Source organism: Oncorhynchus mykiss, chromosome 9 (assembly GCF_013265735.2).
Source record: "Oncorhynchus mykiss isolate Arlee chromosome 9, USDA_OmykA_1.1, whole genome shotgun sequence".
Lineage (NCBI taxonomy): Eukaryota > Metazoa > Chordata > Actinopteri > Salmoniformes > Salmonidae > Oncorhynchus > Oncorhynchus mykiss.
In genome coordinates this window covers 28,516,988-28,537,828 of record NC_048573.1, presented here as the reverse complement: position 1 = coordinate 28,537,828, position 20,841 = coordinate 28,516,988, and the positions used below count along the sequence as shown (strand labels likewise).

Genomic DNA, 20,841 nt, shown 5'->3' with positions numbered 1-20,841 from the left:
CTTGTTGCGATCATGGCCCGCGAGATGCTAAATGAGCCAACGGCAGTCAGATGTGAACCTGTTTCACCGGTGTCACACATGCTAAACTATCTCCAGCGGTACAGGACAATGGACCCCGTGCATATTTGTATAACATTTAACTTCATACTACACAACCAAGTAAGAGGTTGTCGCTGGATGATTCTGTATAGTCTCTGGTACTTTCTCATTGCAGCCTCTGTTCATTATGGTGTGTGTGTGTGTGTGTGTGTGAGTGTGTATGAGAACTCACCTTGTATATGCCATTTTTTCCATATCCTGGCAGGGAAGCAGACTTGCTGTAGGGGAAGCCTGTAAGGAACGAAACAATGTCTAAGTCGTCATAAGGGCTCTTCGGGCAATTTTTTTCTCTCAATCTGATGTCAATTCAGTGAGTCCTCAACCTTCATTGGTTGAGCCCATGTCAGTCAAGTCAGCGTTGGACAGTGATTGGCTACTCATTGGTGGAGGCCATGCCAGTCAAGTAAGGATTGTCCACTGATTGGCTACTCACTGGGCAGGGAGGCGTCAGTGGGCAGGCTGCAGGTGGACTTCCTGGGGTCCAGCAGGTCCTCTGGGAGAGGTTGGCCGTCTATCTCACTCTTCAAGATCATCCAACTGGTCCTTGTCTATACAGAGAAATAGACCGCTTTTGTAGTGAATAACAATACAGTCTCAACAGCCAATTAATGTAGTGAATACAGTCTCAACAGCCAATTATTACAGGATATCCAAGGACGGATTGATGTGTAGGTGCGTGGGACAGACAGACAGACACCTCCTCACCTTGACGTCGTCCCCTTCTGGCCAGGATGTTCTAGAGGCTGTAAAACAGTCATACAGTACGTAACGAACCACACTCCTGATGTTACGGTATATAACATAACACGTGACATCCCAGTTTCTGTACCACACAGTGGCAAGAAAAAGTATGCGAACCCTTTGGAATTACCTTGAGATCTGCATCAATTGGTCATCAAATTTGATCTGATCTTCATCTAAGTCATCACAGTAGACAAACACAGTGTGCTTAAACTTGTTTCACACAAATTATTGTATTTTTCTTGTCCATATTGAATACATCATTTAAACATGCACAGTGTGGGTTGTAAAAAGTATGTGAACCCCTAGGCTAAGGACTTCTCCAAAAGCGAATTGGAGTCAGGAGTCAGGAGTCAGGAGTCAGCGAACCTGGAATCCAGTCAATAAGACGAGATTGGAGATGTTGGTTAGAGCTGCCTTGCCCTTCAAAAAAACACTCACAAAATATGAGTTTGCTATTCACAAGAAGCTTTCCCTGATGTGAACCATGCCTCAAACAAAAGAGATCTCAGAAGACCTAAGATTAAGAATTGTTGACTTGCATAAAGCTGGAAAGGGTTCCAAAAGTCCACGGTAAGACAAATTGTCTATAAATGGAGAAAGTTCATCACTGTTGCTACTCTCCCTAGGAGTGGCCGACCTGCAAAGATGACTGCAATGAGCACAGCGCAGAATGCTCAATGAGGTTAAGAAGAATCCTAGATGGTCAGCTAAAGACTTACATAAATCTCTGGAACATGCTAACATCTCTGTTGATGAGTCTACGATACGTAAAACACTAAACAAGAATGGTGTTCATGGGAGGACACCACGGAAGAAGCCACGGCTGTCCTAAAAAAACATTGCTGCACGTCTGAAGTTTGCAAAAGAGCACCTGGATGTTCCACAGCACTACTGGCAAAATGTTCTGTAGACAGATGAAACAGTTGAGTTGTTTGGAAGGAACACACAACACTATGCGTGGAGAAAAAAAAGGCACAGCAACATCGAAAACTCATCCAACCTGTTAAGTATGGTAGATGGAGCATCATGGTTTGCGACTGCTTTGCTGCCTCAGGGCCTGGACAGATTGCTATTATTGACAGAAAAATGAATTTCCAAGTTCACCAAAACATTTTTCAGGAGAATGTTAGGCTAGCTGTCCCCCAATTGAAGCTCAAAGGAAATTGCGTGATGCAACAGGAAAACGAACCAAATCAACAACAGAATGGCTTCAACAGAAGAAAGTACGCCTTCTGGAGTGGCCCAGTCAGAGTCCTAACCTCAACCCGATTGAGATGTTGTGGCATGACCTCGAGAGAGCAGGTCACACCAGACACTCCAAGAATATTGCTGAACTGAAACAGTTTTGTAAAGAGGAATGGTCCAAAAGTCCTCCTGACCATTGTGCAGATCTGATCCACAACTACAGAAAACGTTTGGTTGAGGTTATTGCTGCCAAAGTAGGGTCAACCAGTTATTAAATCCAAGGGTTAACATACTTTTTCTAACTTGCACTGTGAATCTTTACACAATGTGTGTTCAATAAAGACACGAAAACGTATAATTGTTTACGTGCGATTCATTTAAGCAGACTGTGTTTGTCTATTGTTGTAACCTAGATGAAGAGCAGATCAAATTGTATGACCAATTCATGCCGAAATCCAGGTATTTCCAAAGGGTTCACATACTTTTTCTTGCCACTGTACAGCTATTTACCAGCTACAGTACAGTATGCTGCACAGACTCCATCCTATACTAAATCAACTGGACTCTGTGACATCATCATCACGAGACAAGCCCGTCGAGGATCTCCAAATGGGCCGTGCAACACCTACTGCTTTAAAACAACAGTGACAGCAACAACTCTAGTGACGGTACCGTTGTGTAACTAACTATCACAGTGTATAGTTTGTATTTAAATGTTGCTATATAGTATGCTCAGTGCCCAGTTTATAATTTAGAAAGCAGGCCTATTTCCTCGGAAGAGTTAGTGAAATGGTGTATTTTCTGGTGCGTTCTATTGATCATAAGCATATGTCTGTTAGAATATACACAATCTAAACTGAAGACTGTTAACTCGTAAATTGTGAGAAATATGCTGTTGTCATATTTCATATGTATTGTAGATTGTATCGGCCTGTAGAATAATCCTCCGTCGTATGACACAGAAGATAAGGCATTACACAGCACATGCATTCATTTATTTTGACGGCATTTTGGTCCTCTATTTGAAATACATTCGCACGCATACAAGAAAGGAGAAAGACCCGGAAAAAAACACAACATTTAAAAGGTGACAAATACACAAAGGGTTATAAGTGGAACAAAAAAAGTGACCAAGACACCATCAGCACCACAACACCAAGTGATTCATATCCTCGACCAATCCCAATGGACACACAACAACGTGATCAGGTCACATGTACTACTAGGACCAATGAGCTACTGAGATGAATATGGGCAGGCATGGACGGGATGAGCAGACACTAACACAATCAGGGAGGGGGTGTGAGAAATAAAAAGTGATCATTAAAAGGTGCAATACGGCCACTTGTGTTTTCCATGTCGGACTTTTGACTCAGGCAACAATGATTTTGCAGTGTACTGTACGGACACATTCTCCACAAAATAATTCTACAGTACAGTCGTGGCCAAAAGATTTGAGAATGACACAAATATTTATTTTCACAAAGTCTGCTGCCTCAGTTTGTATGGTGGCAATTTGCATATACTCCAGAATGTTACGAATAGTGAGCAGATTAATTGCAGTTAATTGCAAAGTCCCTCTTTGCCATGCAAATGAACTGAATCCCCCCAAAAACATTTCCACTGCATTTCAGCCCTGCCACAAAAGGACCAGCTGACATCATGTCAGTGATTCGCTCGTTAACACAGGTGTGAGTGTTGACGAGGACAAGGCTGGAGATCACTCTGTCATGCTGATTGAGTTCGAATCACAGACTGGAAGCTTCAAAAGGAGGGTGGTGCTTAGAATCATCGTTCTTCCCCTGTCAACCATGTTTACCTGCAAGGAAACACGTGCCGTCATCATTGCTTTGCACAAAAAGGGCTTCACAGGCAAGGATATTGCTGCCAGTAAGATTGCACCTAAATCACCCATTTATCGGATCATCAAGAACTTCAAGGAGAGCGGTTCAATTCTTGTGAAGAAGGCTTCAGGGCACCCAAGAAAGTCCAGCAAGTGCCAGAACCGTCTCCTAAAGTTGATTCAGCTGCGGGATCAGGGCACCACCAGTACAGAGCTTGCTCAGGAAAGGCAGCAGGCAGGTGTGAGTGCATCTGCACGCACAGTGAGGCAAAGACTTTTGGAGGATGGCCTGGTGTCATGAAGGGCAGCAAAGAAGTCACTTCTCTCCAGGAAAAACATCAGGGACAGACTGATATTCTGCAAAAGGTACAGGGATTGGACTGCTGAGGACTGGGGTAAAGTCATTTTCTCTGATGAATCCCCTTTCCGATTGTTCGAGGCATCTGGAAAAAGCTTGTCCGGAGAAGACAAGGTGAGCGCTACCATCAGTCCTGTGTCATGCCAACAGTAAAGCATCCTTACACCATTCATATGTGGGGTTGCTTCTCAGCCAAGGGAGTGGGCTCACTCACAATTTTGCCTAAGAACACAGCCATGAATAAAGAATGGTACCAACACATCCTCCGAGAGCAACTTCTCCCAACCATCCAGGAACAGTTTGGTGATGAACAATGCCTTCTCCAGCATATGGAGCACATTGCCATAAGGCAAAAGTGATAACTAAGTGGCTCAGGGAACAAAACATCAATATTTTGGGTCCAGGGCCAGGAAACTCCCCAGACCTTAATCACACTGTGAATTTGTGGTCAATCCTCAAGAGGCGGGTGGACAAACACAAACACAAAAATTCTGACAAACTCCAAGCATTGATTATGCAATAATGGGCTGCCATCAGTCAGGATGTGGCCCAGAAGTTAATTGACAGCATGCCAGGGCGGATTGAAGAGGTCTTGAAAAAGAAGGGTCAACACTGCAAATATTGACTCTTTGTATCAACTTCATGTAATTGTCAATAAAAGCCTTTGATACTTATGAAATGCTTGTAATTATACTTCAGTATTCCATAGTAACATTTGACAAAAATATTTAAAGACACTGAAGCAGCAAACTTGGTGGAAATTAATATTTGTGTCATTCTCAAAACCGTATGTGGCTACAAAGAACACTTGGGTGTGTTATGGAAAGTCACTATTTCAGATGCCTGGGTGACACATCTGAGATAAGACCCATTTGACTGTAAAACCACCACCCTCTGCAGTTGCAGTAACAAGGCACTCAAAGGTAAATGGGGACTCTGTCGTACTCTGTTGCCTGAGTTTCCGACGCCTTTCCAATAGAAAAAGACGGGAGATGGGTCAAAGTCGCTTGAAAACAATGGGCCACGGCGAGAAGGACGTGAGTAGGAGGAAGTTGCCCTATAGCCACTGATCTTAGGTCGGTTCGATGCTTTCCCGCCTAATGGTAAGAGTTAGGATCGCGGACAGGAAAGCTGATCCTATGGCTGTGCCTACGGGCAACTTCTACCCGGAGCGTATGGGACAGGCGACACGCAACACATCGTGCAGAGACCAGACCAGGAAGTTACACCAGGAAGTAAAGGAGAAGAGATGACTGTACCATGCTGCTTGTAGATAGGGGGTTTTCTATAGATATTATCTATCTTGACCTTAGTCTCTGAAGATGAGAGGAGGAGAGGCAGAGAGAAATGAAAGAAGCCCAGGATGAGAGAAAGAGAAAAGGAGAGAGAGAGAGAGAGAGAGAGAGAGAGAGAGAGAGAGAGAGAGAAGCATGAGTTAGCAGTTATTGAGGGATGGAATAGTCTGAGAAGCAGCAGTAGGATATGGGGCAGCATTCTTTATGGTTGATCCAATGCAAAACATATTATATTTTTATTAGAACTGGCAAGACAGGGTATTATCGCCAATAAATCATCACTTGCTGTCACTGTTCATGCAACACACACAAAAACATGTCATTTTGATCCAGTCCTATTGTAATGTGAAGCAGACACTCGGTTGGGTATCCCCAGAACAATGGTAATTGTTGATCGATGTTGTATCCAACAATGCATTTATTCGAGTTTTCCAAAAGTCATCGGTAATAGAAACCATCATATATTTCTCCCTTACTACAACCCATCGTTCATTACTGCTTATAGACCAAATAAACAAATAAGCATATCAAATAACAAATAAAAGGGCAAATGACTAAATTCAACTAATTCAATTAAACAATTGTGCGAGTGACTCTTTAAAAAACATTTTTTTTACACAATAATTGACACAGTATGTCTGTCCTAAGCTGATCCAATGCGTTTAGCGTTCACAGGACCCAAACACCATTGTGTTAGCTAGCAACAATACATTAACTGCGCTCTGCTCATGAAATACAACATGTGTGGGGTCCCTTTCTGCCCTGTTTCAGCCACTGCCAGCGCCAGGGAGTAATACACGTATAAAATCCATACGATGGTTACAAAACACATGAAGTAGATCATCACTTAGCTTTGTTCATTTATTTACGTCAACTCCATCCAAGTACGGGGACTTTTCCATGTGGGTGACTGACACTGTGATAGTGAATGGAAATAATGATGATGAATCCAAAAAAAAAGGGGGCTTTTCACTAGAAAAGTCAACGTTGTGTCCATTGCAATGTGCTGCAAACGGTTAACACTAATCAAAGGGCGGTGGACAGAATATGATGCAGGGTCATAGACCTAAGTTAAGACTTCTCAAATCGCTGTCCCATTACGGCGTCTGTGACAGCAGGCGCTCCATTTTAAAGTAGTCAATATCTTCTTCTACTAGTTCTATGAGTTGGGAAACAAACGGAAAGGATGGATACTGCCACCTGGAGGGTGTTGTTTGAGCCGGTATAAAGCCAATGTTGGTGATTTACTGCCATCTGCAAATTAGGGATGGGCACGGTTGATTGAATATCCGAACCGACGTTAGTATTCGATTACTTGAGTAAGTGGGAATGCTGGCCTAATTTATCAATGAGAAAGCTTTGTCTAAATTAAATGATCCTTTGTGAAGTTTTTACCTACAAGGATATACTGCTGTGTATTAAACCCTTCATGTTGCCCTGACATTGGTACGCTGTTTTCCTCACTTCAAAAAGAAATGACAGGCACTCACCTAACAGAGTTTCCACAAGACCTCCTGAAACAGATAAATGTTCTAACAGAATCAGTTCTATAATGGCGAAAATTTGACTACTCTTTTGCTTTTTCTGACAATTTACCAGAGAAATTACCAGAGAAAATGCACCCTGTCCGGTGTTTACCTTTGCCATTGTCACGCCCTGACCTTAGAGAGACGTTTTAGTTCTCTATTTGGTTAGGTCAGAGTGTGATGTGGGGTGGGCATTCTATGTTTTGTATTTCTGTGTGTTTGGCCGAGTGTGGTTCCCAATCAGATGCAGCTGTCTATCGTTGTCTCTGATTGGGAATCATACTTAGGCAGCCTGTTTTGCCACCGTAGTTGTGGGTAGTTGACTTTGTTAGTGGCCTGTATAGCCCTAGGAAGCTGCACGGTCGGTTTTTATTATGATTTATTTTTTGGGTGTTTCTTGTTTTGTTGGTGACTTTCTAAATAAAGGAAAATGTACACTCACCACGCTGCACCTTGGTCCGGTCATTTCCCTGACCACGTTCGTGACAGCCATGTGCTTTGCGTCGTTCTGATATGTCGAGAGTCGAGAGTAATTACACTTCTGGGAGGGACTATCGAGTATCCGGATATCCCAAAAAATGTCATGATATTATTCAAATAGTCAAATTATTTCAAATTACCATCCCTAGTACAAATACTATTTCAAATATCTCAATTACTATCACATACATTTCGAAGTAAGTATTCAGATATTGTTTATTTGAAAAGACAAGTGGTTGAATACTGGAATGTATTGGAAATACACTTGGAAAGTATTGTCATGTATTTGAAGAATTTTTTCAAATACAAATAAATATTCCCATGCATTTGAACCCAGGTTCTAGGAGTATTTTAAAGAATGTATTTGGAAATAAGTATCTAAAAATATTATATAATTATATAAGTTATTTGAAAATAAGCAGTTGTTGATATTGGCCACATTACTTGAAAACACCAAAATACAAAGTACATATTTAAATAACAAATACACATGTATTTGAACACAGGTCTGGTTCTCACGAGTGTAATTCTTTGGCTGATCCCTCCTGATGACCTGGATAGAATGATGTGATCCTTCCTTAACCCATAGGAAGTGATGACCCTTCTCAGTGGCGCTGCCCATGCAGTCCGGTTCTATGTCAGCCATTGCTCGTGACGTCATAAAAAAATCGCTTTGAGTGCAGCAGTTACAACGTGGTTGCATTATAAGAGCATATGATAATGTTGATCCAACATGTCTGTGAAAGTGGAATCTAACGAATCTCACTTTTACCTGTGAAACTGAAGAAACATTTAGACAGACCTCAACATATTGTATAGGACAGGATCCCAACACGGGATAAAGAAAGAGGAGAGAGAGAAAGAGAGAGAGAAAGATACATTTAGATAGAGCGAGGGAAAGGAGTCAGGGAAATCAAATGGACAGGATAGGTCCGAAAGAAACCCTTTGACATGGATAAAACAGTAACACAAGAAGGCAAGGAGAACAGAAAAGGGTTAATCCCAGACATCTGATATACTGTTATTGTATAATGTCCATCCACCTACTTAGATCTGTTACCTAGACAGACCTGGACAGACAAGAGAGCAGACAGACGGGCATGGTGCAATAGAGAGAGAGGTCGTGTTGAGGGGATCAAGGGCCACGGGGTCAAAGGTGAGAGGTCAAAGCGAAGTGGAGAACCTACCTGGTACGTGGAAATGCCTGGGAGCAGCCACATAGGTGGAGGAGGGAGATTTGCCGTCGGAATAGGTGGACAAACTGGGTGTACTCCGACCACTTTCACTACCTCCAATGGGGAAAGGAGGGATGGGGAGGGACAGGGGAGAGCAAGAGCCGTGGACGAAAAAAGGGGGGCAAAGAGAGGAGCAAAGAGTCATGCTGTTGTGCTTACTGGTCAAAGCTTTAACTATGAAGCGGAACCAACTTTATTCATTACAATTATCAACTGACTTGATAACCCAACCACTGGTTACTGATAGGGCCATAGGTTTTTCGTGACCATTTATCCAGACCAGGAAAAACTCTTGGACCTTGCTATTGGTACTTGGCTCATGTCGATATCATAAAAGATGAATGAAGGCTATGAGCATCTTATAAAGGCAGATTGCTAACAGAAAATATATATATATACATATATATATATATAGGTTGGTTAAAGGCTTTACCAGTTAATGGCAATGCATTGAGGACACCGGCGCAAGCTGAAATGGGACAACGTCAATGTGTTTCCACTTTCAACTGAAAGTGTGCGCGACTGTAATTATGACCACAGTCCATCACAATGCATTGTGTCACGCAGGCTGGGTGATTAAGTCACTGACACCTTACAGGCCATAACTAATAAACATCTACATAAGAGAGTTGAAAAGAACAGAGGGTGAGGGGAAAGAAAGACAAGAAAGAGGAGGAGGAAAAAAAAGAGGAGAGAGATTGTTCATTTGATTGAGCACACGCGCCTCTCTCGCCTTTGTGGGAGGAACAGAAGGCAAGAGCGAAGCCGTTGGGATGCAAGAGGATGAGGTCATTCTGACAGAAACACACATGCACACACACACACACACACACACAAGCACAGACACACACGTGTACACACAAACACACGCGCACAGTCACGCAGATGCAGACGTACACACACACACACACACACACACACACACACACACACACACACACACACACACACACAGTCATGCACACGCATGTCTACACACACACGGACACACACACAAACTGGCATTAGTGCAGACCTCAGTTTATTTGCAGGGCAGCACCTCCACAAATCTGGAGCTAAGGCAGGACACTGAGCCCGAGGAGAGGTGGGGGGGTGGGGGGGGTGTACTGTTTTTTTTAGGTATGACCCTCAGTGACATCATAGAGCGACGTAGCATATCTCAGAATAAGAATCTACTAACAAGTGGTAGCAATTCCTCATTCAAGGACTAATCCTCATGTGCTGATAATAACTCTTACATTGGATGCAGTTGTCATTGCATCATTTACATCAATTCATCGAGTGGATTTTCTTTCTGTCATTGCCTTATCCCTCTGACTCATATCTTTTCCTCTCTTTTACTGTCTCCATCGCATTTGTCTTCCACTCGCTCTTCAAAATTCAATTCAATTCAATGACCTCTTAATCTCTGGTTAAACTTCCTGCCTCTAGCACCGTGTTGAAACCAAACAGCTAAGCCACTTGTGTACGTGTGAGGGATAGTTATCCACAAACACAATCATTTAAACTAGACTCCTGAGGGAACCTGAGAGTTCATTAAACCCAAAACCAGAGCATAGAAACAAACTATCTTTTCACGCTATGTTAGGAACCGCTTGAGCCTGAAGAGGCAACCAGCCCAGTGTGTGTGAGTCCGTGCGTGTGTGTGCGCACGTGTGTGTTTTTGTGCGCAGAACGACGTGCCACTGCGACTGGCAACCAGACCCCAAATTACGGCACCGTCACTCCACCACTCCTCTCCTCCCTTTCATTCCCTCATTCCTCCAGTCCTCTCTTTCATCTTGGCTCGCTGAGAACTTTTACTTTCCATCTCTCCGCCTTTCATGGAAAAACCACCGAAGCCTGGCCCGCAGAGTTCTGATTTACAGTACTAACGCTCCGGTCAAACCTCATCTCTCTCTATCTCTCTTTCATACTTTCTTTCACTCCTTCTCAAGGCTCTTTCCCCCTCCAACTTCTTTACGGGGGGGAGTTCAACCTCAAATTCTTATCAGCCCCAAAAAGTGACCCTCTTCCAACCCCCATTCCACGTAATGACTCTCTACCTCTGGTTTCCCCCCTCTCTTCCACCCTCTTTTACTCTCTCCCTCTTCCTAACTCATGAGGCGTGAGTTATCTCCAGTGACCCAATGAGTCACAATCCCTTCAAGTCCTGGGGCATAAGTCAGCCCGTCATTGAGACGAGTATCATGGTGTGTCTCCAGTGATAAAACCCGTAAATCTGGATAACAGTAAAAAAAAGAGCTGATGGGTATCTAAGGAGGCCTTGGTGGTTTGGCTGACTTTGAGGCTTAGGAGAAGCAATGCAGCTGAGTGATCGCTTTTTCTTATCTCTTCCCCGAGGGAAACTGGAGGTGACTCGTGATAAAAAAAAAAAAGTAGGCCTACTCCCACACTTGTCAAGGTTTTGGTCGAGTTGACTTCGGTCAAACACATTTATTCATTGTTCGCAGATACTGTGACTTATCATGTTCGTTCCAAACTAGACCGCAGACCGACATATTTAACTATAATACCGTATACCCCCAAACTTATATCTCCCTGTCAGCAACCCTCCCACAACCATGAAACCAACCACCTGCAGTTTCTCCCACTCACTCCATACAAAATCACCATCGGACACCAAAGGTTTAAAGGGTTGAAACACACTGAATAACAACAGTCAACTCTAAGGCAAGGCATGGTTCCCAAAATACCAACAACAACATAAACACTAACAGGCAATCCATTTCAAGTTAAGGGTAAGCCAACAGTTGAGGTTACAAGTACAACACTTACATCCCACCAAACATAGAAACATAAAATAAGGAAGTAATCTGCCATCTTCTCCCCCAATATCAATATATTCCCATGTCAAGTATAACTGAAATACAAACAGTATATCGAAAATATCCACAATTACAGTCGGTTCTCATGCACAACAACAAGACTAAGACAACCCGAAGACAAAAAATAGGATCGTCCACAGACAATAGAAAGGGCAAGCAAAAACAAACTTAAGGGGTCCCAACACACAACCTTGATGCACACCAAGAAAATCCAGTATTACGCTAAGAGAAAGAGAAACAGAGCGATAGAGACCAGGGGGATCTGGTGCGTTACCGTGACTGTGAGGAGGTAAATTGAGATGCAGGGACGTCTTAGGTTTAGATTCAGGTGGTAGTAGGGGGTCCTGTTTGAGGCCTAGGTGGGTGAAGGAGGGGGAGACGAAGCACAGGGAGGTGGTTTGACACGTCACACCTGTGTGGGTAGCGGAATACTCGCGTAGGCAAAGGGGTACAATTGAACCCCACTTGTGTGCTGAAAAATTGTGTAGAAAAATGGTGCTTATGGTAACTCTGATGGGGGGTTGTGGCGGTGCTGACATTAGAGAAACAATATTATTCTATGTAAAACTGTCAAAAACAACAACAGCAGAAACCATGCAGATATTGTGGGAAACACAGCACACAGAAATGTAAAACAGTCATTGTGGGACTCGTTGGGTGCCATTGTTAATTTAACTATCGATTAGTTTAGAGTTTGTACACAGCCGGGGATGGGGGACGTGCAGTGTTATCACTGCAGAGCCGGGATCCAGTCTAAAGCTGACACTGCACTCCACACCGGCGGCCCCATGGGTCCAGGACAGCGCGCTAGGGACCAGGGGAGGACTAGCTACCTCTGAAGTAGGGCACATAGTTGTGCTGCTGGAGCATGGCCAGGGTGGTAGGGTTAAGGGGCAGAGGAGAGTTTCTGCCTCCAGGAGAGACTCTGCCCCTGGGAGAGATTCTGCCAGGCACTGTCATCCCCCCAGGCATTTGCAGCGCCCCAGGGTACTTGGGGGGTAGGCCCTCTGAGTAGTGCATGGGGAGGGAAAAGAAGTCCCTAGCCAAGGGGGAGAGGTACTTAGGACCCCCCGTGTAGGCCGAGGGGCGGGGGAGGGAGCTGGAGTCAAGGGGCTGGCCATTGTATCTATTACCCATTGCTTTATTGGCCATATAAAGATCCTCTGTAGGGGAAGATGGTGTAGAAGGACAAGATGGTTTTTAGAGCAAAGAGGACGCTGTCCATAGTACTGTCCCATACCCAATAGACAAATACAGTACATATTCTGTGGTAATCCCATGTAAAAAAGTGATGGCATAACCACCTCATTCAAAGAGAGGCAATGGAATGAATATTGATGAAATGTTAGAAAATTCTGCAAGGGAAAAAAAAAAGAACAGCATCTTGGAAAAACACGTGCTCTCTAAAGTAATAGAATGAGCGTGACAAATCAAGATGAGGCTTAAATGAGGGGGCACATTTTGGAATATGATGCACATAAATATTACATCATACACCAGGGTTGGGGTCAGTTTAAATTCCAGTCAATTCAGGAAGTAAACCACATTCCAATTCGAACGTCCGTGTACTTCCTGAATTGACTGGAATTGAAATGGAACGGATCCCAACCCTGTCATGCACTATATGCAAATGCTGTATATTAATGACTACAACTGTACATATTATTATATTATAATAACGTATAATATAAGGATAACAGCAAAATACTATGTTCTACTTTCCGATATGTCAACTCTATACGTCTTTCTATATGTCAAATGTACAAACATTCTATATGACAAATGTACAAACATTCTATATGTCAAATGTACAAACATTCTATATGTCAAATGTACAAACATTTTACTATGTGCTCTTTTTATTGTTGAACTGCTGCTCGCTGGAGGTGAAGGGTGAGGGGTGAGGGGGGGTACCTACCTGGCCTGCTGTAGTTCTGGGGGGAGCGGGACGGGGTGTACCCTCCATACCTCCCCTGGGAGCTGTTGGAGCTGGGACTGGAGGGCCTCCTCTGACGGGGAGACTTCTCTCCGTCGCCCTGGAAACCAGGACAGGAAGTTACGTCATCACGACGTCACAGAAGGAGGGCAACTGAGGACGTCACGGACACAAGACAAATACCGAACACGGAAGGTTTGCGGGAACGTTCACTCCCTCTGCCGTCGCGGTGGGGTGCAATACCACGGAATCATAGGAATGTGTGTTCCACGTCAGATTATGGGGGATTCACTGATGTTATTTTGATGATCGGGATCAATCACTGTAGAGTGTGCGAATGTCCATTTTAACCACCCTTTTGCGTCAACGCACGCACACAGGCACACACACAGGCACGCACACAGGCACGCACACAGGCACGCACACTTCAATTCTAACACACAGCCATCAATAAAATTTGAGAGGAAACATAAAACAATGTTATGGGGAAACATTGAAATGAGTCATGTCCGGGTAGAGCTCAGTATGAGGTCCAGGCTGTGGTATTTGACCTCTGTTGGAGCAACTGGGGTGACTACAAATAAAGAGGGGAAGACAGAAGCAGACGAGTAAAAGATTTGGCATGGGCCCTCAGATCCTCAAAAAGCTCTCCACCCCTGTACTGGTACCACCTGTATATTGCCAAGTTATCGTCACTTACTGTCTATTTATTTGGACTTTTATTTACTTTTTATACTTCTTCTCTATTCTCTTTCCCTCTGCATTGTTGGGAAGGGCCCGTAAGTAAGCATTTCACTTTTAGTCTACACCTGTTGTTTGCGATGCATGTGACGAACACAATCCGATTTGATTTCAGTCAAATGAACTCATATCATCTGAGGTAACATGAGTTAACCGAACAAACATGATTTTAGGCATGACTTTGACATTCGTTAGGCGTTGGGTTTAATGAGTATGACTTGCTTACTTGCTATGTACCCCTCCCAACGTCTACAGTTGAGGGAAATGTTGAGGGAAGGAGCAAAACACTACTAATTAATACCGTTTTGAATGTATGACAAAATCGTCTTTTTGCTCCAACTTAAGACATTTTAGCCAACGAGGCTGGGAGAGAGCTATGATTCAACGGAGGGAATAAGTTTCCTTCAAAACAGGAAGGAGGGATACATTTTCTGCGTCAGGCTACACGAGACTGACGGATAAAGGTCAGTTCAGTGGTTGGCTTATGGAGAGAGAGAAAGAGAAAGAAAAAGAGAATGCAGCTCCCTTGCTCCCTCCCCGTGTCCCCCCCTTACATCTCCGTAGTGTCGTTCCTCTGAGGGGTAGCTGACATAAGGAGCGTAGGAGAGCATGTCTGGCCGGTCGATGTTGTAGATCGCCTTGATTTTTGGCAGAGCAGCAAGGTCCTTGTAGTCCAGCATCTCATCTCCTAGTTTGGCCTGGGACACAGAGAAACACGCCAGCTCAGTATTTTTTAACGTCAACCACTTTGGTCATGGGAAATATAATGGTATAGGCAATTCACTCGAGCACAGTTGAAATACTGTCGTCGACTTAGCACAGTCGACGATCAATCAATCAGTTGATTGCATTGCTTGCTCTTTGGGGTATTATGCTGGCTATCTATAAAACACTTTGTGACAACTGCAGATGTAAAAAGGGCCTCATATTTTTTGCTGTTGACTTGATCACAGTGGACAACCTTGGTACTGGAGACCTACAGGACCGAGCAGGCTTTTGCTCCCGACCATCACTAACACACGTGATTCAACTAATCAACTATTCATCTCGATATTATGTCATTGAATCAGGAGTGTTAACGCTGGGCTAGAAATAAAAAATTAAATAAAAACCTGCATACACACCACAGGAGGTTGGTGGCACCTTAATTGGGGAGGACGGGCTCGTGGTAATGGCTGGAGCAGAATAGGTGGAATGGTATCAAGTACATCAAACACATGCGTTCCCCATGCATTTGATGCCATTCCATTTGCTCTGCTCCAGCCATTATCTTGAGCCGTCCTCCCCTCACCAGCCTCCTGTGATACACACTGTTGCGCTCCAGGACCCCGGGTTAGTGACCTGCTGTTGTCCTGTGACGCCCTCTAGTGGTGAGATGAGGTGGCACTTACGTAGATGACCCTGCTGGGAGAGCCAGACGCACTGGAGGCTGGGACAGAGGTGATGCTCTCAGAGGAGGTCCTGGTCACCTGGAACAAGGGCGACAAGGAGTTAACTCTGCTCATTATCACTGAAAAGGATTGAAAGTGAGAGAGAAAGAGACAGAGACAGAAACACATGTATCTCTCTTGAACTTAAAACGACACATTGCTACTCTCAGCAAGTTTCTCTGTGGGACTAGCATTTTTCACAACCCTGCCACTAACTCGAGATGAACTCTGAGCCTAGGTTAACATATAGCAGTATAACAACAACACTCGAGATAACGTTCACCCCTCCTCTGGTCACAAAACACTATGCAGCATCATTCAAAGTGAAAGCAGTGGTAGTGGTGACCAAAACAGTCTCCTGATACTGTGACACCAGACAGACACAATAGTGTTGTTCATTAGTGAAGCTCAGGTGGGCTACAGTGATCAGTGTCAAGTTTAACCACCACCTACTCAGCCGTTAAGAGTTCAAATCGGGGCTAAATTCCATTTCAACCTAATCCACCGCCCGAATTGAAATGGAATGGATCCAAACCTCGGCTATTGCCATACTACTACAGTAAAGACACTTCCTGTGTTTGGATCACATGATCAACCTAACGGGATTATGGGGAAGTGAGTATTCTGGGGCCCGGGCTAGGTACAGTAAGTGCTCTGTGGGCGTGGCTAGCTACTGAGCGTGAAGCCGTTCGGGGGTCAAGGTTGAGGGGTCAGGGCAGCCCATGCAGAGGTTGGAGGTGGGTAAAGGGATCTGGGCTGCACATGCATCACAAACCTGCCGCTCAGAGACGTCATTGAGCTGTATCCGGACCTGCTTCTGGGAACAACAGGTGTATTACATTGGGGAGGGGACAGAGTACTGGTCTGGGACCTGGGCTTATTGACTTACTGCACAGTAAGTGCACTTATTAGGTGCCCTTTGTTCAGGTAATCAAGATCAACACAGTCCCAGTCAGTCAAGTTGGGCTGCTTCTTCTCTATGGATGGAATCCTGACTTGAGACACACGGTGATGTACGGTTTGAATCAGTACGACTCCTGGATACTGTGACTTAGCCATAGTTCAACTGTGGAGCTACTTTCGAGTAATCTCTTGTGGACAGATGCGCATGACATAAATGGTAGTAGCATCTGTCGACAGACTGCTGGATGCGACGACATAACGAGTGACTTTGTTCCGGTACGCTGGTTTTCCGTCACTGATCATTCGGACAAATCACAATTTTCGCAGGAGCTCGCATCTTTCCAATTTCGTAACGGGAGGGGACATTTGGCCCACGGACTTGCCCGAAACTGGCTGAGCGTTTCCGTATTGAGGGCTGTAGACTTTGCTAGCCTGGTTAGTATATTTTCCAACATGTTTTCCCCCATAGAACTTAATTGTGTATCTGACGCAATTACGTTACTGGGGTGTCCGAGATTAACTTTAGAGAAGCCTGGGTGTGGAGAACCAGTGTGATGCGTGGTCATCCTTTCTCAGAGAGAGAACTCACCTTACTCTTCTCCTCCTGTCTGGCTGCCTGTCTGCAGGGAGGATGCCAGATAGAGTTGCCTGAGAGAGAGAGAGAGAGAGAGAGAGAGAGAGACAGACAGAGAGGGAGAGAGAGGGAGAGAGAGAGAGACACAGAGAGGGAGAGAGAGAGAGACACAGAGAAGGAGAGAGAGAGAGAGAGAGAGAGAGAGAGAGGGGGGGAGGGGACAGAAGAGAGAATGAGAAAAATAGGGAGAGAGCGAAAGAGGGAGAGCGAGGAACACAGTGAGATACATCCACTCGAATGTGATATTCTCCCCACAGCCGCGGTATCTCCGACAAAGTGGCATGAGTTCGGCAAGCAAGAGTACAACCCCGCGGCCCCATATACACGTGTGACTCATAGCAAATCAATTCCTGCGCCATCAGAAAGGAAGCCGCGGGGAGATGGAGACAGGTTTCTTGTAAATCACGGATGTGAGCCAAGCTAACAGCTCTAGTGCACCAGGAGCAGTAAATAAGAAAGAGGGCCGTAGAATGGTGAATAATAAGGCTGAGTTTTGTGTGAGGTGATTCATGCCATGGACATTCAGTGATTCACTAACACTGTGATCTAATTCATTAGCACTGGGCAAATGCACTGTGGTTTTATGGCAGCTGGTGAAGGACGTTTCCATGCTGATGGATGGGTCGTGGGTGCATTTCTGAGTGAAAAGAGGGAGAGGGAGAGAGAGAGAGAGAGAGAGAGAGAGAGAGAGAGAGAGAGAGAGAGAGAGAGAGAGAGAGAGAGAGGGAGAGAGAGAGAGAGAGAGAGAGAGAGAGAGAGAGAGAGAAAGAGAAGACGGGTCAAGAGTAACAGAGAGAGAGGGAGGGAAGAGAAAGACGGAGAGAAAGTGAGAGAGACAGAGAGAAGAAGAAGAGAGGTTGGTCCACCTTGCAGGTACATCTCCTCTCCCTCTCCAAACATCTGCTCACACCTGGCACAGCGGGCACATGACGGGTGGTAGTGTTTCTCCCCAGCCTGGCGAGGGGACAAGAGGTCAAAGGTTACAAAGTTACAAAGGTCAGGAATGACATTGAGCATGAGGAAACGAGCTTGGAAATCCACAGCGAGACGGAGAACACTGAGGACGGGGCAAATGGGAAAAGGCGAAATAAAATAATCCACAGTTGGTTGAGAAAACATTTTGTCTTTCCTCTCGAATGAGAGACGGATGCTTTTTTTTCTCGTCGTCAATACACCGATAACCTTCATTCCCAGACACAAGTATATCCACAACCAGACGAAACACATATATAAAGACAAGTTTTAAGAAAGTACTTATAGAGGCATTACCTGGATGTACAGTTGTATTGGTGTCACAGGCTGCTGACACACTGCTGTTTGAAACGTCCCCTAGAGCGTGTCCAAACTAATTCCCATTCGGCCAGCTTATCCAATTAAGACGAAGATGACGACAAAGGAAGTGCAGTGCTACAACTTGAGCACAAGGGGGTGCTCTGGTACAAGCTACAGTTTAGGCGCGCACGGCGCAGGTAATGCTGCGGGTTGGCCATGGGAACACTAACTACGTCTACAGTTAGGAACATCCGAACCTTCGTGAAACTAATCGAGGCGTCTGAAAGGGAACACCGGCCCAGTGTTTACATGACATCACCCATGTTTATTGTAGCCACGTACTCTATTAGTAGACATGAGATCCATCCCGCCACCCTGTAAGCAACATATGCGTTTTGATAACCATGGTGACATGAACGGCTTCACATTGAGATGCTAACGTCGGATGACACGCTATTCGTGACACGGTCATGAATTCCACAGAGCTGTTGGGAGGTGGTGGAAATGATGCATGTGTCCATAATGACATGATGTCATGGTGTGGATTGCATCTAGGTTGGGTTAGCTGATGAGAGTTTCTGTCTCTCTCTCTCTCCCTCCCTTTCCGCCTCCATATATGTGTCTCTCTCTATATACAACATGTTTATTGCAAACACTGTGACATTATCTCTCTTTCCCCACTCTTTGTTCTGTTTTTCCATTTAATCTCTCTCTTTAGTCTCTCTCTTTAGTCTCTCTCTCTCTCTCTCTCTCTCTCTCTCTCTCTTTAGTCTCTCTCTCTTTAGTCTCTCTCTCTCTCTCTCTCTCTCTCTCTCTCTCTCTCTCTCTCTCTCAGGCATCCCATCATGCATCAGTAACCATCTTATTACCCAAACAGCAAGGGGGTCCAATCCGGCCCGCGGGTATTTTGAGTAAAAACGTATTTCTTTTTTTAAGTGTAGGAAAGCTAACTCAATGTACTTTAAAATGGACTGAAACCAAAATTGAAACTGTGTAGACATGATAATGGACCTACAGTGTTTCATGTGTTTCAGTGTTTCATGTTTCATACAGTTTCTTGACTGGGTCCAACTTGCTAATAATCACCGAAATGACAGCTAGACAGTTCAGGGAGCATCGAAAAATTCCCAAAAACGATGAAAATTGTAACGGGGAGGAAATACAACACACTTTCAGTGCGGCCCATCCGGACCTCGTTGAAGACCGAATGCGACCCCTGGGTCAAAATGTGTTTGACACCCTTGCCCTAGGCGCTGCTGATCTTGGGTCAGTTTAGCATTTTTTCAGAGAGAGAGCGAGAGAGAGAAAGTGAGAGAGAGAGAGAGAGAGAGAGAGAGAGATAACAGGCTGGAATTGGATCCCTATTCAAACAAGGAAAGTATGGCAAGGTTGAGGACGGAAATAGATAATGCTACACTAACAACAATACAGTGTCTCTGTGCGAGAGCAAGCTAGCATTTAGACCGGGTTTGGTTTTGAATTATGAGTAGGCATTTTGGTTTTGAATTATGAGTAGGCATTTTGGTTTTGAATGATGAGTAGGCATTTTGGTTTTGAATGATAAGTAGGCATTTTGGTTTTGAATTATGAGTAGGCATTTTGGTTTTGAATGATAAGTAGGCATTTTGGTTTTGAATTATGAGTAGGCATTTTGGTTTTGAATTATAAGTAGGCATTTTGGTTTTGAATGATGAGTAGGCATTTTGGTTTTGAATTATGAGTAGGCATTTTGGTTTTGAATGATAAGTAGGCATTTTGGTTTTGAATTATGAGTAGGCATTTTGGTTTTGAATTATAAGTAGGCATTTTGGTTTTGAATTATGAGTAGGCATTTTGGTTTTGAATTATGAGTAGGCATTTTGGTTTTGAATTATAAGTAGGCATTTTGGTTTTGAATTATAAGTAGGCATTTTGGTTTTGAATTATGAGTAGGCATTTTGGTTTTGAATTATGAGTAGGCATTTTGGTTTTGAATTATAAGTAGGCATTTTGGTTTTGAATTATGAGTAGGCATTTTGGTTTTGAATTATGAGTAGGCATTTTGGTTTTGAATTATGAGTAGGCATTTTGGTTTTGAATTATGAGTAGGCATTTTGGTTTTGAATTATAAGTAGGCATTTTGGTTTTGAATTATGAGTAGGCATTTTGGTTTTGAATTATGAGTATTCATTTTGGTTTTGAATTAGGAGTAGGCATTTTGGTTTTGAATTATGAGTAGGCATTTTGGTTTTGAATTATGAGTAGGCATTTTGGTTTTGCATTTTCTATGGACGAGGCTTTGTCATGGGTTGCCGTGTTGGAGATTTGAAATTGAGGTGTGAGTTTGATACCG

At 44.1% G+C, this 20,841-nt stretch overlaps 1 protein-coding gene across 9 annotated transcripts in view; it reads right to left on the bottom strand.

Annotated features, from left to right (window-relative positions):
• LOC110531876 (actin-binding LIM protein 2) overlaps positions 1–20,841 on the bottom strand; it is a 100,115-nt gene that overhangs the window by 10,548 nt on the left and 68,726 nt on the right. For 2 of the 9 annotated variants that reach the window (XM_036987768.1, XM_036987766.1), the window contains exons 7-18: positions 18,104–18,191; positions 17,193–17,251; positions 16,476–16,517; positions 15,662–15,739; positions 14,825–14,968; positions 13,512–13,629; positions 12,427–12,756; positions 8,718–8,819; positions 5,489–5,545; positions 805–842; positions 533–647; positions 272–330 (exon numbers count right to left, since the gene is read on the bottom strand). In XM_036987768.1, the coding sequence (XP_036843663.1) occupies positions 272–330; positions 533–647; positions 805–842; positions 5,489–5,545; positions 8,718–8,819; positions 12,427–12,756; positions 13,512–13,629; positions 14,825–14,968; positions 15,662–15,739; positions 16,476–16,517; positions 17,193–17,251; positions 18,104–18,191 (1,230 nt within the window). The remainder of the gene's footprint in view (positions 1–271; positions 331–532; positions 648–804; positions 843–5,488; positions 5,546–8,717; positions 8,820–12,426; positions 12,757–13,511; positions 13,630–14,824; positions 14,969–15,661; positions 15,740–16,475; positions 16,518–17,192; positions 17,252–18,103; positions 18,192–20,841) is intronic. The other 7 variants (XM_036987767.1, XM_036987770.1, XM_036987769.1 and 4 more) reach the window with 7 other exon arrangements.